The 27,508-nt window shown below is 42.1% G+C and overlaps 1 protein-coding gene across 4 annotated transcripts in view; it reads right to left on the bottom strand.

Moving 5' to 3' along the window:
* PLPPR1 (phospholipid phosphatase related 1) overlaps positions 1–27,508 on the bottom strand; it is a 137,615-nt gene that overhangs the window by 46,361 nt on the left and 63,746 nt on the right. For all 4 annotated transcript variants that reach the window (XM_074570198.1, XM_074570194.1, XM_074570195.1 and 1 more), the window contains one exon: positions 25,665–25,773. In XM_074570198.1, the coding sequence (XP_074426299.1) occupies positions 25,665–25,727 (63 nt within the window). In that variant the 5' untranslated portion in view covers positions 25,728–25,773. The remainder of the gene's footprint in view (positions 1–25,664; positions 25,774–27,508) is intronic.

Below are 27,508 nucleotides of genomic sequence, written 5' to 3'. Positions count from 1 at the left end.
GAGTCCACAAATTTTCCTAGATCCACTGAAATCTGACACCGACTTATCAACTATGAAAGATAACTGACATCAACAGCAGTTTGCCCTCCTTTCTCTATCCTACATACCCTACTTGCTTAGCACACTTCTCCTTTGTGGTGAAGAAGATCCAAGAGATGGACAAATCCTGGGCTGTTGACCATCTACCACAGCAGAAATGGGTGTGCAAGCATCTGTCATCTCATGCTCCGCTTGTCCAAGAACCACATACCTGCTTCTGACCAAATAGTGGAGTAATGATTCTGTCCTATTGTGTGTTTTTCCCCTTTTCTCACTTGTAATCTGTGACCATTGCCTTTGTAAGGAAAGGGCCCATTAATTTAAAGACTATTAAAAATACTTTTACAACATGCTGTTTCCTGAGGATGCTGGTAATGGTGATGCTAACTTGCCTGTTGAACAGCCACCAACGGAAAGCATGTATGTTGTAGGCCTGATCAACTGCCCTCTTCACGCGTATGCTGAGATAAGTGTAAAGTGGGTACTTCCCAACCAGCCCTGCCTTCCTCTTAATTCTTCCTGTTAGTAACTTGAGTATGAGAAGCTGCACACATCTATGTAACTCAAGGTCTGCACTTCCAGCTGTTTTGCAGCTGTTCAAACCACAGGCTGACGCATGGTACCCATCGGATCCTGTAGCAGATGCAGAGAAATCAGGGGTCAGATAGCCCTCCTACTTCTGCTTTCATGGCAAGGCTGCGACGCCATTGAAAACTGCTCCGCAGTCTCGTCAGTGCTTTAATGCTACTAAATTTGCTGGCCTTTTCCCACACACTCTTCTCTATTAGCATTCCAATACCATGACATACACGCTGAAGTGTCACATATGGGTGACACTGCTCTATGAAATGCCCACATGGCTATAAGCTGAAACCGTCTTTCTCCCTGCACAATCTCTCCAAGTTGCTGCTGAAAGAGAAAAACGCACGGTTCTCTGCATTCGTAAAGCAGTATCTGTGCAAGCTGTGGATGACTGGGAGCAGAGCTGCCATGGGCAGGTATCGGTCTCCCCGCAGAATGCCTGATCTTTGCCTGGGACAGGCACACAGGGAGGACAGGAGGGTACCCGGAGCTGTCCCAGCTTTCACCCAGGGGTTTGTGGACCCAATACTCCATGTTCTAACAGCCTGACCCTGCTCTCACTGCATCCATTGCACTGGGCTGCCTCGGGACAGGCTCTTCACATCATCTCTGCCTGTGAAAGGCTGAACTCACTCCTCCTTGATGCTCAAAAAGGACAACACAGGCCTCCTTGCTCTCTTCCGTGGGAATGACCCACAGGGGTGGATGTCCCTACAAGCTTTAGGTGGTCAGGCAATGCTACGGACACTCGCACAAGATCCTATGAACCTTGGAGAGGCGGGGAGATGGACGGACAAAGACTCAGCAGCACAGGTGCTGGAAACTGGAAAAAAACACAGTGTCTTTTTAATCACCAGCAGTGAATGAAAAGCATTTCCCCGGTGGCTTGAAGGGGGAGAAAATTAATCCCCAGCACTCTCATGGAATCAGGTAATACCTGTGTTGCCATATGCAAGACAGTCTCTATAAAAATCAATGCTAATGATATCTTTTCTTTAGCTAGAAAACAGATAATAAATGCTGTGAAAAGGCCTATCATTTAGCTCCCCCTAGTACAACCCTGAATAGCAACACATCTGTTCAACCTCTTGCAAATTCTCTATTTTGGCAAGCGATCTTTCATTATAATAATCTGCCTTCTTTACAAAGTTTTAAAGATTCCTTCTCTCCTTTAAGAATTTGTTCCTACATAGTCATGCTACATTGTTTTCTCCTTTTTACTGAACAAAAAGTAGAAAGGATTCATATGTAGCAATTATAAGGACTTTTTTGTCACTGCTTTTGTGACAGCACAGGCCTTGTTATGGAGCAGATTTAAAAGAAATGTGGTTTATTTATGATGAATGCAGTTATGATGAGATACAAACTGGATTTTTTTTCTAATTTAAGGAAAGTATTGATGCATGGTACTATTAAATACTGAGCTTGATTCAAAGTAGCTCTTTGAAGGCTTATCAGCAGGGGGCATTAATGCAACATCAAATTCCAAATGCCAAACTACCAAACAACCATTCAGAATCTGTAGTCTTTTATGTTTTTAATATGTTTGGTTTCTCCTCTGTATTTTTCACTAGATCATCTCTTTTGTTTAAAGTAGATCTGCAAACGCAGGCCATTTCCTGACAGCAGCAATTTGTTTAATAACCTATTGCGGGCTTCATCTCAATTTTAAAAAGGAGTCTTTGTCCCTCTTTTATGTAGTTTAAAAGAGGAGACGCTGATTTTATGATCAGTAAATTTTCAGCCAGCAATTTCAAAGGGGATTATCTCCATCAGGAAGAACAGGTGGGTTCAACACTCGTGGAGGGTATTCGGTCACGAGCATCGGTTGCTCCTTGACATCAGATCCCTTACATTTGAGGAAATGACAGTCAACACCCCACTCTCCTATGGTTGCACTCTGACAGTAGCTGCTGACCTGCAGAAGAGAGGTACTTCCAGGAGGCAATTTTAGAACAGCACCATTTTCCCCTCCAGATGCCCATTTCACTCTCCACTGACTCTGAGGGAAAAGTAACCACACTGATAATTTAAATTACCTGTTACAAAGCATGAATCTAGGTGTTCATGTCAGTAGGATTTTATCTTGTGTTAGTTTTCCTACACTAACAAACAACAGAAAAAATACATGTTTTTTTCTAAACCTTATTGAAGATAATTCACAAAGCCCCTCTGTCAGAAAGTCAACTAGCAGTGACTAGAGCTGGTGACTGAAGGGGTCAGAATTGAAGAGGAAGAGGTAAGTGGTGCATTGGCTCTGCTCCTTAGTCTTTTACTCAGGGTTCATCCTTACTCCTGACACACCGTGATTTCGTTCTTACTTTGTTCACTGTCAGCATAAAAATTATTGAATCTGGTCTGGTCCTCCAGCATTAAAATCTACATGTCATTTACGATAACCCATAGTATGTTCATACATGTAGCGTAAAGAGCCATTAATTTAAAATTTTAACATGAATTACATTCCTTGGGCTAGCACTATAAATTTTTTTCTCCACAATAAAAAGCTGGAAATTTAGCTACTGTTTTTAAACTAAAGTTGAGATTGTCACATCATCACTTGACTCCAGAAGTAGAATTTGTAAGAAAAATGAAGAGTAATTTCAAATACACGGTAACACTGGGACTTTAAGCAACATTCAGATGACACCCACATTAAGGATGCAGATCATTAAGCTGTTTGTCTGCAATGGTAGCAAACTACCCTCTAACATGACTTAGGTCCCGCTTTCAGGTCCAAACCCTCTAGCTATGTCTCCAGTATCTGGGACATCCTGCTATGTCCCACAGTTTTCTGTGTCTTCCATACACATCCTGTAATTCACTTAACATATTTTCCTCGGGGACACGCAGCTTGCTGCCTTTGTTATGGCAAAAACCAGTTATGCAATAGTAAACCAAAATGTGTTCCTCAAACATCTGTAGTAATAAAGGGCTTCTGAACTTCCTGTGAAATTTGAGGCTACCTTCTGGGTGTGAAAATTAAGACTCCTCTCTTAGTAAAACCTGATGCTTATATTATAGTTTTCTTTGAAGACCCCAGAAACATGGAGTAACGTTGGGTCTGATAGCATTCCTGATAAACCTCAGGATGACATTTATACAAGCAAGGTGATAAGAGAATTAAACTTCCATCTGTCAAGAGGGAGAACATATCAATTTTTTTCATTTTTATTTTTATTTGTACATGAAGAATGTTATCACCACTATCGAGTGTTATTAAAACCTCCAAACCTCACGTATAGTATATATTTTCCCTCAAGAAGGTCCCATGAGGATTTTCAGCAGGTGGCATTAATGCTCTATCCAGTTCCAAATGGCACACAGCCACGAAACTGCTGCTTCCAGCACTTAACACCTTAAAATGATCAACAAACTATGGCAGAGAGTAAGTAATTTTCTTAGGAGAAAAAGGCTGTGTTGAAATGGCATCTGTTCTGAATGATTTTTTTTTAGCAACAGAAGCAGAGCATAGACATATTTTGACTACTCTGGTATTAAATTAGAAAAAGCCAAGGGCATGTTTTCTTTTATATTCTTTTGATTTGCCCATCAAGGCATATGCAGAATCAGCATTTTCAAATGAAGAGAACGTCACTGAACTTTTTAGTGTTCAGAAAGTTACCAGCACCAAAAATAACTATACAGCACGTCCAACAACAAGAACAGCTGTTTTTTTTTTCAAAACAGCCCTATACAGGTTTCCCCAAGTTTAAAGACTTGCTGTTGCAGCAGAGAGAGAGAGGAAAGGGAGAGATACAGAGGTGGCAGATACATATGACTATTTGGGGCTGAGTGAAAATGAGTTACACTCCAGGACTGGTAATCCTGTATATCTAGGGCTTACTCGAAACAAACAGTAAAAAAGCATAGAGTCATAGAATGATTTGGGTTGGAAGGGACCTTAAAGATCATCTAGTTCCAACCCGTCTGCCCTGGGCAGGGACACCTCCCACTAGACCAGGTTGCTCAAAGCCCCATCCAGCCGGGCCTTGAACACCTCCAGGGATGGGGCAGCCACAACTTCCCTGGGCAGCCTGTTCCAGTGCCTCACCACCCTCATAGTGAAAAATTTCTTCCTAATATCTAATCTAAACCTGCCCCCTTTCAGTTTAAAACCGTTACCACTCGTCCTATTGCTACACTCACTGGTAGAGTCCCTTTCCATCTTTCATGTAGGCCCTGGATTCATCTTCAGGACTTGTTAAGGAAGCTCTTACTGACTGTATGAAATCCAGCATCTAACACACAGTAAAAACTTCTGTTTCAAGCATCATACAATCAGCCACTACTAGAAACAGGTGCTTTGGAAGAGCTTGTTTGGTTGGAAGAGTTCAAACATTTGTCGCTGACTCTTCTAAGTGTAGGCTGAGCTCTTGACATCTCAGGAAACTGCCCACAGGAAGGTTAGGAAATAGCAAAGTCTGCCAGCATGTCCTCAAAGAACTGTTCTGCAAATTGTGCTTCAAAGGATTCAGGGGTTGCTCCTCTAAGAAATGGGGTTCTGATCAAAAATACAATAGATTGACATCTAGCATGGAGCCAACCAGGGCTTCTCCCTCCTAATCTAACTAGGTCCTGTCCCAGCCTCCCAACGGAGGGCATGTTTTACAAGGCTTTAGTTGGTCCAGTATCTCAGCACTCACTACACTAAACTGCTCCCTGGGGAGCGAGTCCAGGCCCTGGATATCTGTCTGGAGAGCAGATCTTCCCCTGGCTGTCTGCCTCATAATGGATTTCAGCCAGCCACTGAGCTTTGGGGAGATTTGATGATGACTGTAATGCAAAGAGCATTCTGCAGCACAATAAAAACTAACAACACTCTATGACTATAGGGATCAGCTACAGCAGCACAGGGACTCAGGTAATGCACAAGCACCCAAGTGAGGTATCCACTGGGGCACAGATGGGACAGGACAGGACAGTTGTCCTCTCATGACATCTTCATACCATGAGAGATGTTTTTTATGAAAGAGGTGCTTTAGTCATGAACAAGACACTGTATTCAGGAAAAGGTTGTGTGGATAAAGTTCTGCAGCTTGCTTTTTACACTGGATCTACCTAATGGTCTGTTCCGGCCTCAGAAATATCTGAGTTCGTGAAACTTGTTGGAATACTTCAATATTGCAATATGGCAAAATAACAAAAGTCTTGTAAAACTCAGGGCAACTCCAAAGAAGTGTAATGGGAATGTGGTGGTGAATTTTGTCCTTCTAACTTCAAACAAAATGTGTCCTTCTGTGAAAGGCCTGTTTTGAGCTTTATTCTTTCTGACAGCAGTTCGTAACCTGGACTGTACTGACATGAGTCATCCACTGCATTAGAAATACTGCAAAACCTTGTCATAATTCATTATCTGCCTAATTTCAGTAACAAAAACACAAAATCGCACCTTATTTAGCTTTGATGTGCCACAGTCATTCCACGCAAAATATGTGTTTGATTGGCACACAGACACATTTTATTTGCATGAGGCTGTGTGCCCCAGAAGTATCCAATACAAGGACTGCCCCTGGAAGGCTGAAATGCTGCCCTTGGCTAAAACAACTTCCAAGTTGCCATACAACCCTGAGAATGGTTCACTGACTGATGGTATTTCACCATACAAATGGCTCATAAAAGCTGTTAAATCCGTCATGCACTCTAAAGGCATTTTAATCTAACAACTGTTTTCACTTATACAGAAGCTGTCAGGAAAATCTATTCCTCAATGACAAGAAGCAACAGATCCTGACAAGACACAGGATTCTAGCACAACAGAATAATATATCTTTTCAGTATGCTTTTCATGGTTGCTCTGTGGTGTCTTCATGTGGTATCTTTAAGCAAAGCTGTTCTCTCAGAGATGCAGAGGTATATTTTGATTTCTGATGTGCCCTTGTAGGTAAAAAGGAAGCATCTTTCTGAAGATTGAAGGGACTGACAGCGGGAGAATCAGATGAAAAGGGGAACTAGGACAAACCAAAATACAAAAGGAACAAAGGTCTGAAGAAAATGAAAACCAAACCACACCAAACCACAATCCTTACTTTCCCTGTGCTTGTTTTCAGACCATAAACTCACATGTTAATGATGGATCGGGTGACATTTGAGGGAAGTTCAAGAGATAACAGTCAAGAGGGGACTTTTGCTCACCCTGACTTCTAGAGAAATGCCAAGGTGCACTACAGCAGATAGCCTTCTAAATAGTAGTACGTACTTTCCTCCCAATGGATAGTTGTTTATTCTTGTCCCCCCTGCAACTTTCTTTTCCTGAAGATCATTCCTGGACTGTTACTTGGAAGAAAGGAGCTACCTTCTTCCAGACAGCTGCCATGGGTTCCACAGGCCATTGCCTCATCTGCACGTTACTCTCCCAGGAAGCCCAAAAAAGCTACAAAAAAGCTCCCCATCAGGCTGACAGATCTAAAAGCTGCTGGGATCATACCTGGCCAAAGGAAAGGGAAGCTCTTTTCCACTCCCCAGCATCCCTGCCCTGCAGGCTCAGGGAAGCACCTCTCCAGGGAGGGAAACCTTACGATAAAGTCATAGAGTAAGTGTGCATGGTTAGGAAGAACAGCTCATCAGAGAGCCCATCCTCTCGCCTTCCTCACACTGAGAATAGCTTCCAAACCCGCTCTGTGCTCAGACATTTTTGCCTGTACTTTCATCTCTTTTGTTCTGATCATCAACCTGCCTGTTAGGAGAGAAGCTCAATCAGAAACCAGACCTGTCAGGTTCTTAAAAGATGTTACTTTGGGCAACGCAAATGTGGGTATAAAGGAAGCCTAACTCCAAAGCAAATCAGTACATATACCCACATTTATATTTCAGTGAACACTGCAGGTAGACTTGCCAAGTTGGAGAGCTCTGAGGTTCTGAAGAACAGCAATAACTTCTACTTTGTCTTAGACAGAACACACCATTGTTCTACAATATTTCTCATCCCAGGAAATCTGATGGTAAATGTAAAGCCTCAGAGAAGACGAACACCTAGACACTGTACATTCTTGGGCCCCTTTCTGCTGCCTTTGAAACAAATGGTCACGTCACCATTGATTTTGAAAGGTGTTAACAGCTGGCCCTTTTTCTAAAAGCTTAATTAATTATGGCAGTGCTCTGGGTAGATTTTGGGGTTAGAAATGGGCAAATAATTTCCCAGCAGTAAATGTGTATGCAGAGAAAAGAAGCAGCAGTCAGACCCTTTGCCACAGCTGTTTTTCCACAAAAGGGGCTCTCCCTCCACGAGACTGGTGGTAAACCAGGCACATACCAAAAAGGAGCACACTGTATTGCTCTTTTGCTATGCTTAAATAACTGGTCTGTTAGGAAGGCTTTGATAGGCGTTCAGATTTCTGCTCTCCTTGCAATCAGAGTGCTTACTCGTGTGTGCCTGGACTCTTCCTTTCCTTCATAAATGATGCTCTGATAGTTTCATCAATTACAACAAATGACAATTTTAAATTCTTTGCCTTACTGCCAACTTCTTCATTTATTATTATTAACTGCTTCTTGCAGCAGTCTCTCTAATATTCTCCCTCTCTTTCCTATAGTGGCAGGGCACTCTGACACATTTTAAGCATCTGTTTAATCCCTCTCCTTTTCCCATACGCATGAAAACACTTTATCATATTTTTAAATGACTAATGCTTCAATATTCCTATTCTGCTACCTGCTGAGGAAAAGAAGAAAGGAAAAGGCTGAGTAATTGTGGTTCAGAGGCAGCAGCTTTACAGATGACTGCATTTATTTATTACTAAAATATATTTTAAAATGTTGTGCCAGTGCAATGGAGCTATAACTTGATAAATGTTTAGTTCTAAGAGAAAACTACTTTCTTTAGCTATAAAAAAATCCAACTGTTGATAGTTGGAGGCCATTAAAAAAAGAAAAGATTTACAAAGAAGAGAAGAGATGAGTATTCAACTAGCAGCTACTAGTTTTTTCAGACAAATCTGAGACGGTAACATCTCAGATGGAAGCAAAAGTCAGGATAAAAGATTTCCTGTGCAGATGCTGAGATCCTGATCCTAGCCAAAGGATTAACTGTAGACAAGTCACTCTGTGCCTTGGTTTCTGCATCTGTAAAACTGAAATACATCTCCCTTTATAATCCACAATCCTAAACTCCACCATCTCATGGGCAACTGCTACCAAGGATGTCCCTGACCTTTGCATCCCTGACCTTCACATCCTGCACAAATTCTACCTTGTTTGTAAGTGTGAAGTCTAGTAGCGCATCTTATATCAGCAACTTGATCACTGGTGTTAGAAAGCTGTCATCTATGTATTCTAGATACCTCCTGGATTGCTTGGGCTCTGCTGTGTTGTACTTTCAGTAAATATCAAGGTGGCTGAAGTCCTGCATGAGGACCAGGCCTGTGAAAGTGAGGCTTCTCCCAGTTGTCTAAACACCTCATCTACTACTTCCTGGTCAGACGGTCTATAGCAGACACCCAAAACAATGTCACCTGTTTTGGCCTATCAGATAATTCTGACTCTCAAGCTCTCTGCTGGCTCATCGCCCATCCCAAAGCAGATGTGTGATGTGTCCCAGCTGCTCATTCATATAAAGAGCGGCTCTCCCTTCTTGCTGTCCCAGTCTGTCCTTCCTGAAAAAGCCTGTCTACCCATGGCAGCACTCCAGTCCTGTGAGCTATCCCACTACATCACTGTGACACCAAGGAAACCATAGTCCTGCAAATGCATGCAGACCTCTAATTCCTCTCATTTCCTTCCCACAGTGTGTGCATTAGTGTACAGGCACTTCAGAGAGTGTGACTGTGCATTCGTCCCTGGCCTTGAATATTGTCAAAGCTAGAGTGTGCAATCCTGCTCTTGAATGTTGACCAAACACAGCAAACATGAAAGCTGGTCTCAAGCTGAAAAACTGAATCCAATAATAAACGGCCACTTGCTGGACAAAGATCACCTGACAATAAGCTAGACAAAGAAAACCTGTTAATGGTATGACCTGCACTGCCTCCCAGGAAACCATCTATAAAAATGAGACTGCTTCGGTAACCGTTTGTGCTGGGACGAGGCTGCTGATGGGCGGACTCGAGGTGCTGCTGTTACAACCAACAGGCAGGGACACCTCCTGTTGATCAAAAAGCTATTTTCTGTAGAATTGAGAGGTTGGTGATTGGGATCAGAGGTTCAGAAATCAGTTAGTAGTTGGTATGTAACAGTTCTTACTTGCTGATAAAAGCTTTTAATTAATCCTAAATCAGCGTGCGTGTGTAATCTGGTTCTCTCACAGGGCAATCCACGAAACAAAGTCACGAGCTATTAAATGTGGCATGACAGAGAAGCATCCAGATGTGCTGATTTCCCAAAAATGGCTTTAGAGCTTTCCCTGTCACTTCCTTACTTATGTGCTTATGCTTGGTGGGATCTCACTTCACTGCTCTTTTGTTGATTTCCTCATGCTGGCCCTTTGCTCAGTCTTGGTCCTTCACTGGTCCTTCCAACGTGCTCCTTCACTCCCTCACATGAATGTTAGTCATGATCTCCCTCCCTCATCATTATTAGTTTAAGCTCTCCTCTCCAGGTTGGCCAGTCTGTTGGCAAAGATGCTTTTGCTCCATTTCGTCAGGTTGATCCCCTTCCAAGCAGCCCTGATTCTCAGAGAGGGTCCCATGGTCGCAGACGCCGAATCCTGCTGCTGACACCAGCTGTGCAAACAGCTGTTGATCCACAGGATCCATCCTCAGGCCCTCCTCCTCCTCACTGGCAGTATCAAGGAGACCACTCACTGGCCTCCCACACCCTCAACCATTGCACCCAGAGCCATGTAGTCATGCTTGATTTTTCCCAGGTCACTCCCAACAGTATAATTGGTGTAAAGGTGGGAGAGCAGCAGGGAGTAATAGCATGATGATTGAAACAGTCTTTCCACAACATCCCACTCCTGAGCCTCTAGTAAGCAGCAAACTTCTCCAGACAGCAGATTGGATTGGCAGATGGGGGCCTTCGTTTCCCACAAGTAGGGAGTCTCCTACCACTGTCACTCATCACTTCTTCTTGCCATATGGTTCAGGTTCAGCTGGCTCAAGTGCTTCCCTGGACAGAGCTCCCAGCCAGGGACCTGTCACAGCACTGAATCCATTTCATCGCTGCAGGTCTGCATGTGGAGCAGGAGCCAGAAGTCACCAGCTTCCAGCCTTCTCCAACACAGGAGTTTCCACTTTCCAACCTGTCACGCAGAGACTCTGCCTATCCCCCTGCTGCAGTCAAAGGTTCAGGCTTTCGAAGCTGCAGGGTCTCAGGGAGGACCTGATTGATCTCTTTCTTGTCATCTCTGATGCTGTGCAGTCTGCTGTCCTGCTCTTACAGCTCATGTACTTGGTGACATAGATCCTCAATGAGAACAACCCTCCCACTGGCCAAAAGGCCACCTCCCATTGCCCCAGCCACAGCAAGAGGCCCCAGGTGCCTCTGCAGCCTGAGATCTGTGAAGCTGCATCCTTCTTCTGCACCTCCATGTGCCAGTCAAGACCTTCATTGTTACACGGAAAATTGCTCCAGTGGCTGATGGGGACCAGTCACATGTCACTGTCACAGCTGAGGACGCGAGTGCTGTTGTGAGCAGAGTTACAGTTACCCCTCTGTGCTGGGCCAGGACTTGCAGATGACTCTGCCTAGATACTGCTGGAAGAGTACTTGACCTTCACTGGTCAGAACTCAAGATCTGCAAGCTCAGAGTCCCCTTTGGCCACAAGCAGCTGGCAGAACTTGCTGGAGCTTGCTAGCAGCCACCAGCTGTCCTCACTGCACCCCAAACATTCCTCCAAGGTTTCCTAGGACTCCCATTGACCATCCCAGAAGAAGTTCCCAGATCATGGAAGTCTCAAAGCAGAGCCCAGAAATGGCTGTGCAAATGGCTGTGTCTGGCACAGAGGCACAGGTAAACAGGGAAAGACTGCAGTCTCTCCAAGTATTAGATTTAGGAGACTTTAGATGAAGCTATCGGGTGACATAAACAAAAATATAGATGGCAGGCATAGGTAAGCTGTAAAACTCCCTGACAGGAATTATGGCTGCTAGCAATTTATAAGGGTTCCAAAAGCAACTGTAAAAAAGCCTGGAAGAAAAATCTGTCACAAGATATTAAATACAGTGACCCCTCCTCTGACCAGGGGAAGTACCAACAGCATGTAGTAGTCACCATACACCAGTCCTATTTTACACCCTTTCCTAGCTATCTCTTGCTTACCACAGGTGTTCAGAGCCCTGCTGCCAAGACAGGCTTTTGGTCTGGCTCGCAACTGCCTTACATTCTACTGGTAAAAGATGTCATCCTCCTGGGTCCAAGGGCTGCTGGAATTGGGGACAACTGACCTCTTTATCTCTCTCTTCTAAATCAGCCCAGTAGCCTCTAAATAGCTGTGAAGCACTTTGATGTCTTTAGACTGAAAGATCTCTAGTGGCACTAAACAAACAAATGGCAGTGCAATTAGCATGAACAGAGCAGTGCAGAGAAGACCATGGTCAGCGTAGGCATGTGGTCAGCCTTGCCGGCTATTTGATCTTCATATAACGACAGCACACAAGTGAAAATACCGCAGGGAAAACAGTGCAGGACCCCTGTGTTGCAGGTCTCGCAGGTACCCCATCTTCTCAACACACATGCAGAGGCACTGTGGGTCCCTGCTGTCCTGCCTTTGCTTTACAGTGCCTCAGTGTAGAAATGCAGCACATGATTTTGTACTGCTGGTGTCTCACAGCTTCAAACGGATCTGCTTGATGATGCTACGCTACATCCTAACCTAGATCCTACAGGAGCAGAGCAGGCTGAAAAGCAAAATCTGCAATTTTAATTTCAAAACAAAAAAAACCATTTCACTGATATCTTTCAATTCCAGAGCTTCCAGGCTACGTGCTTCTTCTGAAATGTTATGTTTTCCAGATCTTTCTCTGACTCAAGAGCCTAGAAGACTCCTTGCTGGTATCTCCAACCAGTTGATCTGCTCAGACCATAAGATCTCTCAAAGCCACTGACCCTGCAAGCCTACCTGCCCAGTTTGCTTTCCCTGTTAAAATGAAGAAACCAAGCCTCCAGAACTGCAGAGAGGCCCTCTTCTGGAAGCAGGAGCCCTGCCGTGCAAACCCAAACTGCAGTTCCCTAACCTTCCTGTTAGTCTCGAAGGTGACAATGCCTCAGCAGGCACAGACCTTGGTAAATTTGTGGGGTTTGTACCAAGCTGTGCTGCAATAGTGAGTCTGAAATATCCAGTTGCCTCCTAAGTGAGCTAGTGGGACAACATGGTATCTACTACTGGAGTTTCAGTGAATATACCAAATTAGAAATTACATTAAAAACTCAGTTCCAAACAATGTTTTCTGATGGAAATTTCCTGATGTTTTCTGTATTTAGGTATTTTCCATTACAGTACCCTTGCACTGGACTGCTGTGTCCAGTAAAAGTCACCAAGTCCCTCAGTATCAAGGCAGTCCAGAATTACTCATTCCAAAAATATCTGTGGAATATAGAAAATCAAATCTAGTCTTACTCTAACAACACTGAACTTACAATCTTAAATGCTTGTTTCTGTTGCTTATTTCTTCCAGGTATAAAGGCTTTCCCCCTAAGTTGACAACCTTGGAGGTGATTTGACCTCTGAATCTTTGTCATTAATAGAACAGCATTCATTACAATTCATAAAACTTGCCTGCATTTCCAGACAAATGTCATTTAATAGAGTAGCACAGGTTTACAGTCACTACACATTGACGAATGCAGCAGTTACTGCCAAAGGAAGCTATCTGCTGATATCAAGATCGCAGGATTCTTAGACTAATCATAAGAATCAAATAGAGACAATGTTTTAAATTAAATAGGAAACTATCAAAGACATTTTACTTCACCTAAATGGACACAGTCTTATTAATATGTATAATGCATTAAAAAATCCATTTTATTTGCCTCCAACATTTTTCCAACTGAACAGGAAGCTTTTAAAAAAACAATTACCTTATTACTTTGAATCTCATCTGCTGTTGCAAGTCGTGTTGTGTCTGACCCAATCCTTTTGTATAACTTTTTATCACTGGTAGGCAGTCACATTAAAAAATTAATAACGACCACTTCATTTTTCAGAATCTGTAATCATCTTGCTACATACTTGTGAATGCAGGGTAGGGAAGAAGGGAAAACTTGGGTTTTGAAAACTTCCATAAAAACCCTAGGTTCTGCTGCTCACTTTTATCCCTTTCACTTAAAGATTGCATTCTCATTTCAACACTAGCCCTGTCAAAACAAGTAAAAATACACACTGCTATTTGCTATGGCTATTTATCATGAAGAGGTTTGGTTTTAATTCAAGAGTAGTCTATGTGAACCTGGATTTAACATTACTGATATTCCTCAAAATTCTCTTTTAACAAGTGTCCACCTAGACAAAGGAGAGTTTTATCTCCTTCAGAGTCTTACTAAACCAAGGCACAGTAGCAGGAGGCATTAAGATGCACATGTTTTTTGGAAGAAGCTAAATAGTGGAAAGTATGGAGAAGAGTCCAATGGAAATTACTTCAGGATGCAGATCTCAGGAAGAAGCAGCATAGTGACACAGCTCTTTGATTTACAGAACAGACCGAGTTGGCAAGGCTTGGAATAGGAAGCTTTATCTAACATGTTGGCTTCTACAACAAGGAATGCGGACAAGGAAATCAACAGAACGACCATTAGTAATCAACATGTATTTTCATACTGGGCATGCAAATACCTAGGTGAAATTATTGCAACAAAAGGGTATGTTCAGACAAAACTGCATTTAAGGTTCCAACTGCGCGTACCTCCAAAAATCATGAGGATTTTGTACGTGATTCATTCCTTTCCCGCTTTCCTTTACCCATCCTCTTTTTTGTTGCATCCTACCTTCTCCTCACTGCTACTGGGCCTAGATTATTTCTCCTTCATATCAGGTTACACCACCTTACTAGATAGAATATTAGGACAAGTGCTTTTCCCATAAGGATACTCAAAAACTAAGGCGGTTGCCTACTAAGGGCATAGGAAAACTCAACTGGACAAGGCCCAGAGGAACTTGACCCAGCTGCCGCTGTTCTGAGCCGTGCTGGACCAAGAGACCTCCAGAGATCCCTTCCCACCTAAATTATTCTGTGGGTCTATGACATTTCGTTTAACCCAAAGAAATATAGGCTTACATTTCTTACTGACTTGGTTGACCCTGGGTGCCTTTCTTGTTCAAATCACATCTACTCTGAGTTTTTTCCAAGTGCCAAAGTGGTTTTCTCCTTTCTCTCTACAGAAAGACTGTTGCAATAAGAATGAAAAGCCTGAAAGTCATAATGATAAACTAATGCTGCTATGTGTTCACCTCACAACAACACTGTATAAAGGACTCTGTTCCCACAATTTCACCAGTTTGGGAGTTTTAGTGTGTTTCCTACCATTATAACAGAGCTGCACTGATTTTTGCCTTGGCTGCTTTAAATAAGATCATAAAGATCCCTGATGACTACTGATTTAACTGGCTCCAAGTCAAAGATTAGCACAACTATAAAAGTAATAAAAGTGTAATCTGCAGTCCAATCTATTTGAAAGGTTAATTCACTCCATTATAACTGGAATCTTATATTGGTCAGGCACTAATAAGAAACTAGATTTCGTTTATGAGGTACATTTACACTTTTTTTGCTATTAATTTATAAAAATGCCTGCAAAGCTCACAACGAGTCTTGAAAAATCAAGTAGACTGCTATGTATGGTTTAATCAAAATAAATATGGTATTAACTCAATAATGCTGTACAGCTGCACAAAATAATCACACACTAAATTTCTGTGTTTTAGTAGAGTATATAACAGAGTATTGATGCATTATTTTTATTATTATTAGAGTTCCTTCCAGGTATGCAAAGTCTACGCTCCAGAAATAATCCATTAAGTCATGATGAACAATGGATTACTGATTTTTAGGACAGATATGCAGCATTCAATAGCTGGGAGAAGGAAATACAGGTATAATTCAGCCATTACGTGACCAAATGTAGCCATCCTTTGTATAGAAAGAATATAGAAATCTATAGATTATAGAAAACTATAGAAATCACCCTACTGAAGCCGTGACTAAACTGACAATAACTCTAGTAATAATTGCATTATTATTTCCAAGCTGCTTTAATCTTATTGCAGCATATTTTTGGTAGACCTCATCAATAATTACTGTAGAATCATAAAAAGTTAATAATGCTGTAGAATTATAAAAAGTTAATAAATGATTCAAACTTATTTTAAACTAGTAATAGCCTGTCCCCCTCATGTCCTATTATGTGGGTTCTCCTATTCATCTGCTCATGTGATGAGTTTGTAAAGGAAACGACATAAGAAAGAAGTGTGTGTAGCAGGGTTTTGGGGCATGTTTAAAAATTTTGGGGCAAAACAGCCTGTCTCTTTGCACTGACCCTCTGCAAACACGCAGAGTCTTTGCTGCAAGGCTGCTAGAGACCACAGGCAGCCATGGGACACTAGCTATGTCTAGTCTGATGCAGATCTTAATCCCAGTGAGTACCATAAACACATCACCCAGAAGTAAGAGTTACAGACGGTTATGAACAGCCATTTGGTTTCTTGAACTGTGTAGCAACTCTTTAAAAAATCTGTGCTTAGTAAAATATTGATTAATCATTCATCTAACAAGCGTTTCTAAAAATCCATCTGCAAGGGAAATCTTGACCATTAAATCACTTTGTTTCAAGATGAAGATGCATCTTTATTCCTGGCTCTTTAACTTAAAAATGCAGTGATCCAGGAAGAGCTAATACAATTTATCATTGTATATTTATACCAAAGTCACAGACACCCTAAATCTTAGGAAGCCTGAACTTCTGAAACAGAAGTATTGTTTTAGACATGGCAGCAAGCTGGAAGATAACGTGAAGATTCATGAACTCTGAAAATGAAGGTCAATCTCAAATGATTGTTGTAAGCAATCATCATCATGGGTAATGATTTCACGTGGCTTAAGACTTGAGTGCCCACGGAGCGTCATGTGCACAAGACGTAACAACTTTCGGAACATGGCTTCCTGGCAATACCACTCCACCACATAGTTCCTGCAAACACAGTTTTCATACAGTCACTTCAACAGCCCCACTGAGTTTGCGGCTGTGAACAAATATACGACACATGCCAAATCACCTGTCTGAGAGGGTATGCGAACGGACTTTAGGAATGTGATCTGAGAACTACTTGTGCTATATCCAATACCGCACAGAAACTCCTGGTGAAATACACCACTGAAATGCAGCGTGACTATAAGGAAATGTATCAGAGGAAAAAAGGTCTAGTGCCAAAATGCTGGGATGCGGGGGTGGGCAGAGGGGAAGTAGCTGGCCTCCATTCAGACTGCCCCAGAAGTCACGAAATAAATCATTACATGTGAGGTGCACCAGCCAAGTGAGTTAGAAATATGGAAACATGCAATACAATTTCTCCAGAAAGTTGTATTTTATTTGTTACCATATTCTGCTGCATTCATTTTGTGTTACTTACATGCTAGTAACTGGATTATCCATTTCTGCTTTGGAGGGAGAAGATACCACAATTTAGAAGCTATTTGCTTCCCACACAAGGGCATCAAAATGTTCTGTCAGCAGCTTGGGGAAGTTCCAGGTTGGTGCAATACGTTAGGTTTGTAAAGGAAGCACAAGACTTGACAGACTAATTCCTAGAGCTGGTCTGGAAACTTTGCTGGAATTTCTAGAGAGCAGGAAATGCTGATATTCTTTAACAGCTAAATCACTTCTATGAATCTGTTTGCTGTAAGACTGATCTTGATGACTTCACTCTTGTAACATTGCTAAAACAAAACCTTCCTTTTCAACATCTTGAGTGGCTGCTCAGGAGCCAGAAATCAAGTCCTTTGCATGCCTGATGGAATTGGACGTGATGCTTAGAGAGACCCATTTTACTTTTGAGAAATTCTCCAGATGTCAAAACCACTGTCAAAAAGTTCGAGTGGGTTTGATACCCCAAAATGTGCTCTCAGCATCTTGTTTTGCTCTGATGTTTCTCAGATCTTTCCTACTTATCAGTTCTGGGAAGGCTTGATTGTTGTATTTAGGGTTACTCAGTATGAATTTGTGAGTCCCTATTCATTCCTTTCCACCCTTTTTAAAACCTCAGGTAGCTTATGAAAATTAAGTATCATGTTAAATAAACCCAGTGACATTCCTACAGACCACAGAAAAAATGTACGTTCACAGATGCAGACCAGAGGCAATGGTGCAGTTGTGTCACAGAGGAGCCCATAATATGATAACCACCTGCAATGACCTCCAAATTTTCATATATCTGAGCAAATAAATAGCGCAACATTGTGTGCAGAGGAGAGAAAATATAAAAATCCCTCAGGCCTTTGAAGTATGCAAACAAACAAAAAGTAACACATCACCTGCTCTACCATAACCTGCAAACCCCATAAAATTCTAAGTATACTTCTGAAAAGAAAGGAGGGAAAACTTCAGCAGTAATTTTCATAGACAATATCACTCTGTTCCTATAGGGAGATACCTGCCCATGCTACATATTATGTCATATGTATTTTCACAATGCTATCTATTTTAAGCCTAATTAAAGTTGCCCAGTCATTGCTGGAAATACCTTCCATCTTAGAAGGCTTTAAACATGGCTTGCAGAGTTCTGCACATATAATACAGAAAACTTGCATGCATGGCGCCTGGTTTTATAACCAATTTTCTTACAATCTCTATACAATCAGTTCTGATTGCTAGTTTTTCTAGCAGTAATCTATTAAAGCTATCTGATTTTTTTGTTTTGTTTTTTTTTTTTAACTTAAAATTGACAAAATGGATTTCTACTTAAAAAACTAAGCAAATTGAATCTCGCTAACTGCTGTGTAACTAAAAAAACCCACAATTCCTTCTCTTACAAACCTTGTTATATACACCAACATATTATAAATTGAAGTAGTTCTCAAAAGCGTTGGCTAATTTCAGGGCACAGTGAAACACATAAAGCAGTATGTTCACAACCTTTTTCTCTACTACAAAATGCATTTTTTTAATTACTCATAGAGACAAAGAATTTCTGATACCTTTAATCTCTTCCTCGAAAACTGCATCAAATTCATTGGTGCAAACCCTGAGATGGCATTCAGTCTGTCAAAGGGATTATTTGCAATGGGAAATTTTAAGGATAAAAAGGGAGGATATAAAATAGGGTTCACGTGTCTGCAAGCAACAATACAATCCTTCTTTCATTTATGTTTTAAAGAAAAATGCAGTAAAACAGCTACTCCCTCTTGGGCAGTCCCTTAATGTTAATTTTAAAACGTCCTCAAGAAGCTGAGGAGAATCAGATAGCAATCTGCTTTTTTCCAGAGTGCCCATTTCGGCCACAAGTTTTCTGTGCTTTTCACCTAATTGTGAAACACCTAGAAGGATTATAATCTCAAAAAAAAAGAGAAAGTTTTGGTTTATAATCAGGTAATATGAAAGCTGCCTAGCAATTAAAAACAACTGATCCAACATTCAGGAGACACCTTATTCACTGAGGTTAAGCCAGTTTTACAATATGGAGTTATTCAATCATCAGGAACAAAGGAGGTATGTGGTGGAGAGACAAAGAAAGCGAACAACGAGGAATGACTGGCAAATGGGGAACACAAAGGCACATTTAGAAAGAGCAACAAACAGATATATATGCTGACAGAGTAATATAAGAAACAATGAACCCCCAGAAACAGAAGTGACGGAAGCATGAGGATTATGCAGAAACATCTCCCTGCTACGAGAGAAGCTCCTCCGAATTTGCACAGCATCTGTCGCCATCAGTTCACACGGTGGGTCTAACGGGAGGATCTAATGACAGGCCGTTTATACAACACCAGCACATGACACGTTCCTCGGGGCGCTGCGTCCTCGTGGCATCACCCCAGCAGAGCAGCACAGCTCCACGGCGTGCATCCACTGCATAGATGGAGAAACGAGGCACGGGGCTTTAAATAGCGACCTGCGAGACACCTATACTGAGGGAAAGGACTGAGCCAGCACACACAAACCGCTGGAAAATCCTTCTTTTCTGCCTCAGCAGGAAGCAAAATAAAAAAGCCCCACATGGTAGACTGCTACCGAAGTCAGTCACCATTGCAACTATTTGGAAGTTAGTTCAACTTGGTATGTCTTTTTAGTTAATGTCTGTATTAAAATCTGCCTGGAGGGGTTTTTGGCATTTTCTAGGAGAACTGGACATTACCTTGCCAAAATTAAAACATTTTGAATATCCAAAACTGCGGTCCTATGTCAGTAGGTCCTTTATGCAATCTTAATCGCATCATTAAAGCTCTAATGCAATCAGCAAGTTTTTCTTATGAGAGAAGTGACTTTTTTTTAAAGAAACCCAAATAGAAAGTCAGTCCCAATACATGTGATGCCTCTTAGAAATGTTGCTTTGAGGACCACAGCACACAGAAAAAGACACTTCACGCTCCCCAATCACTGCTCACAATTAGAGGGCACCAAGCAGTATGCCCAAATGTGCAAAATCTTCTGAGTTTTCAGAAGGCCTAAACAAAAATTAGAATAAAAGAAGTGTCACATCTGTCATGACTGTTCTAAATTCACTCATTTTTCATAGCTCCCTAAACCCCGCTGTGATGCTGATGACAAACAGGAGTTCAAGAGGCACTTGTCTCACTTACACAAATGATTTCAGTATTGCAGAAATTCTCCTGTTAAAGAGTAATTCAGCTGTTGGCTTGACTACGTGAAATACTCACAGGAAAATGCAGGCAGGCAGAGAAAGAATGCTTTCCTTCTGTGCTTTTGTAAGTTGAAAGGGTTTTCTTTTTTAATTATGTTTGAACTGATATTTGAAGATGATTCAATCTGTCCAGAACTAAAATAGCAAAGAGTAAAGGAAAATTTACCCCATGGTTGTAGAAACAGAGACCCTATGGGTCTGTAACATACCTGCAGTTCAAATCAAATAAATGTAAGACTAGATCTTTGTATTTTGCAGAATTTTCCTTCTATTCATGAGGGAGAAGGGGAGAAGAATTTTTTCTTACAAAATCTTCAGTTCTTTGCAACGTGCTATATATCGAGCTGTCACGAAGAAACAGTTTCCACTATGCCTGCAAAAGCTTTCCTGAGGGCAGAATAATGGATTTAGCGTGAAAAAGTAGGATCTTCAGATTACAGAATTTGAAAGATATCCAGTGTTTTAAGTTTTAATGGTGTTGCTTATTTGAGTCTGCCCCTGCTACCTTGTCAATGTCAGGATTACAATAATCTACAATAAAGCACAATGTGGCACATACATCAGTCATATTAAAGTCACTTGCTATTCAGTAACTCTTTGATCAGTTTAAGACAATTTAATTAAATCTGGTACTAGAAAATTGCAGTGTTTTCATCTGCAAAGACACACCTCAGATGTGCCTGACTCCTTTAGAAATAAATGTACTTGAAAATAAATTATCGGGTAACTCACACCCTGAAACAACTCAAGCCCTCAGACCAGCACTTGCAGTGTGAGAAGAAAGAGGGGGGAAAAAGGAAGTAGAATGCACCACATCAGCAGAAATTCCCGAATAAATTTCTCCTTTTATTATCTAGAGAGCCATTATGGTCCTAACTGCTGTTGACTCAGAAGAGATGAGAAGGTTCTCCTTGGAGGAAAAAGAAGAAGTGTTGCTTGCTTATTGCTTCTTTAAAAACTACCACTCGAACAGGCACAATGCCTCAAAAGTTGTTCACATGCTCTCCCCCTGAAGTCACGTACAGTTGTGGCGATGCCATTTACTCACAGTATGTAACTACCCTTCCAACATCTATTAGAAAATGCAATTATCACCCCACATTACACTTCCTGTCACTAATGATAAGAATCAAATACACTGCAAAAGCAAGTAAAATCCCATAGACCCACTAAATTCAAAGCCAGGTTGTACTTAGCATCCCTACACCCCTCTAGCATGAGTTTTGTCTTAGAAAATCAACATGTAAGATGGGATGAGGAAAGACAAACACCACGGGGCATGGAAAGCATGCTAGGTCAAGACCTCAGGGTAGCTCACCAGTCCCCTAGGAAAAGAACTGGGTATTGCACTTCTCCCACTGCCACACCTTTTGCTGCCTGCGACCAGTACACATGTGGATGTTACGTGGAAGGATGTAACTCAACATTCCTTGGACCAAACCTTGCAAAGCTGGTTGCAAAATAATGAGACAGCTGTGCTGAAGCATCAATAAAGATGGTTCTGATAGTGCTCCGCCATGCATCTCCCAGCAGGTGAAGGAGGGAGGCGATGCTCCACAAAGAGTTTTGACAACAAATGCCACCATAAGTCAAAAGTATGTGAAAAAAGAAGAATATGTGAGATCTTTTTTTACCTGTCATCCTAGATGCTGTTTCTCTTACTTTCCCTCATGCTTGCCTATAATACATAAGACCACTTCAGTAATCAGTCCTGGCCACCAACAAATCCTCAAACAGGCTGCTGTGCACTGTTTGCATTTGCTGGGACTTACCCAGGGCATGCCAACAGCTAGGAGCTCTATAGTCTTTGCTGCACTCTCTGGGTCCATCATTGACTCTGAAGGGCTCTGGAATTGGGCACCCTGCCCTTTGCACTTCTATTTAACAACTGTCAGCAGCTAGCAGCATCAGTCCTTATGGACTCAACGGTCTGTGTGCTCAAAGCAGTGGCACATGACAGCTGAAGGAGGAACAAAATTGGACTCATCTTGTTGCAACCTCTTACATGCAAACTAAGGCTGGGGGAGACCCTCCTGAAGGGCCCTTTCGCTGATGCTGGCTGCAAGTAATGCTGAAACGAGGGGCAGTGAAAAGGAGAATATTAGTCTCCTGTACGTCCTAATTAATTGCTTAGGTGTTTAACAAAATGTAGTATACCAAACCTTCACAGACATTTGGTGACAAATGCCAGACTGTAATGATACCTCTTATAATATGATAAAGAACCATCCAGAAAGCTGCCTGCATTATTTGGGAGAGGGACTCAGATTTGATAAGTGGCTAAAAATTAGTTTAATGATTCCCTATTTAGCCTTTAAATCTACTCATAATGTGACACTGTGTTTCTAATTAGAGACTGAAAATGTTGATTTAACATTTCTGTCATTACAGATTAGACATCATATGCTATCCCTGTATTATTAAAAAGTTCATATTTTGAACATAAAAAGGAATTTGTAGAGTCGGGCACAGGGTTGAAGTTTTTCTAATGAGCCATTCATCTTCAGGTCAGGTTTCATAATAACGAACTGTTACAAGTTAGTTGAGTGTGAGGAAAATGAAATGGAAAAAAATGTAAATGCGAATAACTGCTGAAATTAAAAGTGTCACATTTGTACAGACTGAAGCAGAATGGTATTTAAAATGTCCAAACTGTTTGTGACACCTCTTTTCTACCACTGCCATCACAACTTCTTTGAATACACACTGCATACTGGGCAGTTAGCAAATATCTACTGGCAGGTCATCTGACATGACAGTCAAGGCTCAGCATTTTGTTCTTAAGAACAAATATCTCAAAACTTTTAATCACGGGACCATGCTCCATGGAAGACAGTGGAGGAGGCAACATATTCTGGGTAACAGGTCTACAATAGTACTTACTGACCACCCCTTTTCCTACTCATGATCACCTAACATGTCTGCTGCCAGATGGTTTTTGCATGGAAAAATGTTATCAGGAAAGCAGGCAACGTTATTTTTCGCTGTCCTGCATGCACCTTTGGCAACTGCAGCAAGGTGTCACACAGCTAATCAGTTCTCATGGTGGCTTTAAAGCTACAAAAATAGGGCTCATCCTAACCCAGGTGATCCAGCGCAGGGCTTCGTGTCTGGGGTAGCTCATCTACAAAGCACTTTCCTTAGCCTCAGAAGCATGGCAGTAGGAAAATAAACACATCTTCCGTGTGCCTTAAGATTTACAGGGACTTTTCAGACTGAATGGCTACTATCAATCATCTCTGCATTCCCAGCAGGAAATTAGATTTCCAGTTTTCAACGCTACAGTGCTTGACACAAGTCTATGAATTTGTAGTTCCAGTAGGGCTCCATTAAAAATCCATACTGTGGACAAAGAGGGGAAGAAATACGTGTTTTCATCAAATGTAGCAGAGAGAACATCTTTTCAGTCGCTACGTCTCTGCTTTTGACCGATTTTTAATTTAAACTGATTGTGTTTCAATCAGCAAGGCAAGTATATGAAAGGACAAGGAAAGTACACTTGGGGACAAAAAAATTCTTTTCTCTTCCTCCTGCAATAAGATTTATTCTTATATTCAGGTCAGTCTTGTCTACAGGAAGGACAATTTATATCTCTGTCATAGGCTGCCAACCAGGCTCATCATTGATACATTTAGAGGACTAAAAATCTTCAGAGCTGCTTGTTTAAGCAATAAATTTGAGACATCTCATTCCTGAAGGTGTTTATTTGGTTCCTTCTGAGTTTACTGCCGTTTTTTCCCCCATTTTTAACCCTTCTTTCTCTATCTGGGATAAAGCAGTAACCCATTTTCCCAGTCACAACAGCCCCTCAGCTTCCCCAGAGATTCCCCAGGAGGTTGGACAAATCACTGACAAATCACTGCGAAGCACTGCGAGGCTCAGCCACCTCGCCACACTGGCGTCTGACACAGCAGCAGACAGGAAGGCCCTGCGCCAAATTTTACAAGCGGCTGTATTACAATTTTCCTCTGTCCTCATCTTCCAACCAGTCAGATTCCTCCTGCAAGGGAGGCCCATTCAAGTCAAAAGGAAAACTACTACTTACATTAGATTAATCACCCAGGAATCATCTGACTCTGTTTTAGGGGCTAAGGTGGTAGTTCAGAAAGTAGAGAGTGCATGTCAGGGAACTGTATCTCCCGGCTGGAGAAAACACTGTGAGGAGGGGACTCCAGGTGAGCAAGGCTTAGAGAAGTCACACGTGCCATTCCCATGTCCCCAGGGAAAGGTCGGCGCTCAGGAGCTCTGGATAGCAACCACTCACTGTGCCCACTACACCTGCGGCTGCAGCATACTCAAACCTTTCCAAGATTTCAGTGGAAATGGGATAAGTCTTACATAACACCCAGCATTACAATTAGCCTTTTGACTGTGGTTAGTGCGTCTGTTGTGGAAGAGCGCAAGTCACCTCATAATTTGGGCCAAAGAGTGAATATTGCTTCCATGCTGCATCAGACAGGTGGCTCTGAAGATGGTCAGTCACAGGCAGTTATCTCCTTTTCACCACCTAAATTTGATGGAAGCCTTCATCCTCCTTGGAAACCTGGAGTTGCCCCCCTTGCCAAGAAAACCATCCCAGTCTTATAAACACCAGTTGAACATTCATTGATTTGGATAATGATTTTGGTCAGACTGTCAGTATTAGGGTAAAACCACAAAAAAACCCAATTTGTACAGAGTAAAATTATAAACCCATTTAAAAAAAACCACACTACCCTTAACAAAGAAGTAGAGCCATACTCCACTGGGGGAACAACCACTCCTTAACTTCACTGCTAGTCAGTTCACAGTCCTTGTGCCAGCCAAGCTCCATCATCACACTTAAAGGACAGGCATGCTTCATCTAAATTTTATGTTGCCTCTGAACAGAAATCAGAGCTGAGTGTTGCTTCCTGAGCCTATGAACGATCAGACTGTGAGATCAGACATTTCCTTAAACAAGGTCTAGTCCTTGCGCAGCAGCAAGATGGATACAGGTCTGCGGAAAAATGGGAAGATGAGCATTCACCTGCTGCTGACCTACACCTGCAGCTACTGCCCGTTCCCTGCCCAATACCACACGATTAGCTCACAAAGCAGGTAGAAACAAGTCTTGAAAACACAGCGTCTACTTGTTCTTGCGTGTTGGTACCTAAGATCTGGCTAACTCATGCAGGACTGTTTTCAGGAAGCCTTGAAGGCACCGAGTATGAAGATGGATATTCATGTTATCAAGAAAGCATTCTTCCTTACAAACAAAATGGCCAACAAATTACTTAATTCCTGCAGGGCAGAGCTGCCTTCTATGTAGGCCTGGCAACTGAATGCTGTACTCACCTCAACAAAGATGAAGCAGGGGATGATGGAGTAACTTCTCTGGGTATTGTTTCCTAAAGCCATTTCTCATCACACTTCTTGGGGAGGCACTATTCAAAAAGTTATTATCCTGAAAAAGAAAAGAAAAAGGTACGTCAGGATGTTTCCCTTTTTTGCAAACTCACCATTTAACACAACGTGGTTCGTAACATGGAACACTGACATACTGGACCAGGGAAACAGACTAAAAAGAACATCGAGGTCTAACTTGTGGCCGTACAAAATAACCTAAGAAGACACTCCCTTTGCAGCACAAAAGCAAGAGACAGACACAGTTTACAACATATGACATCTGCAGAGGAAAGAGTGATAAGGAATACATCTGTTTTCCTTAATTACAATCCACTCCCAAACAAAGGCTTCTTCCCCAGGACTGTAAAGTCACATTTTCAGCCCACTGTCCTGCCTACAGTGTGTCGTTAAATCAAGGGGTTCTGGTAATTGACTGGTGAACTTGTACTTTAAAAGACACACTTATAGTACGTTAATTGTACACATGATCAAAATGTTTATCTGCATGACGTGTGACCTGCTCAAGACGACAGCATGTTTTACGCCCAAAAAAACCCTAACAAGAAAATACAACAAAAATGCAATGAAGGGCTGGGCCCTTGTTGCAGAGCCTTTCCAGCCTGCTATAAATTCGTACACTAACCCACAAAACCCTACCTACTTACCATTAATTTGGGCTATTCTAATTAACATAACCTTACAACGCTCTGTGCCAAGACACTTAATCTCTTTACAGCACAGAATGTAGGAAAGGAGAGAAGACGACTAATGTGGAGAATTTTTACTGAGAGAGCATGGGCTTTTCTGTATGCATGAGGTAACACGTCAAGAAGCGAAGTCTGGCTTAAATGATTTTAGGGAGGGAGGGGAACAGGCTAGCAGGGAGGAGGGGGCTGGAGCACGTAGCTCAGAGCTGCCAGGTGCATTGAGACACAGAAGAGAATGGAAATCCTTCGCTACTAATTTTAACGTGAACACATCAAGCAAGAGCACAGATTCGGGTGGGCCTGACCTCACTTCCAACCCTCACGCAGAGACCCCTGCCGCGATCACGAGTGTCTCCCCGGGGCGGGGCAGGGAGGAAGGAGGTGAAAGCCGCTGTGTTCTCCAGAGGATGCTTTTCACAACGTTTTTCCCCGGCTCTTTGACCTCACTGGCATCTGGGTGGCAATTCAGGCCTTGGCATATGGAGCCTGTGAGGTTCACGAAGGGGTCAGCGCTTTCTCACCAGCTCTCAGCAGGATGACTGGAAGAAATACTATTATCAGAGCATGGGGGTCAGCAGAGGTTACGAAACCTGACAGAGGAGCTGGATCGGCTGCCAGTGCGTGCCACCTGCACCATGATGCGGGCTCTTGTCTTGCCACCTATGGATTACTTAATGTACTTCTTATCTCAGCTCTTCACAATTCAACCCAAAGCTGTAAAATACACAATGTATATGGCGGTTTTGGTAATACGGTTTTAGGCACCACCCAGCTATAGAGACTCTGACAGTGATCCTGTGTCAGAACAGCTTCTAACTATTAGCCGCTGAAAAATGCAGTTCCGGGCCAAACAAAATACTCAAGAAATGTTACCTGTGACACGCTTCAGAGACTCCCATCCTACACTGCATCCCAGTTCTGAAATACAAATATTCTGGATTTTCAAAATGCCTGCTTTTCCAAACATACTTCAACTTTACTTAGGAGATAAAATGGGGTTTATCTTACAGGCCAGTGTCATTGTTTTAAAAATAAGACAAGCTAATCCAACCCCATTTGGGCTGTGGAAAAAAATTCCAATCATTC

Source organism: Larus michahellis, chromosome Z (genome assembly GCF_964199755.1).
Source record: "Larus michahellis chromosome Z, bLarMic1.1, whole genome shotgun sequence".
Taxonomy (NCBI): domain Eukaryota; kingdom Metazoa; phylum Chordata; class Aves; order Charadriiformes; family Laridae; genus Larus; species Larus michahellis.
Note: the sequence above shows the minus strand (reverse complement) of the source record. Positions and strands in the feature narration are given on the sequence as shown.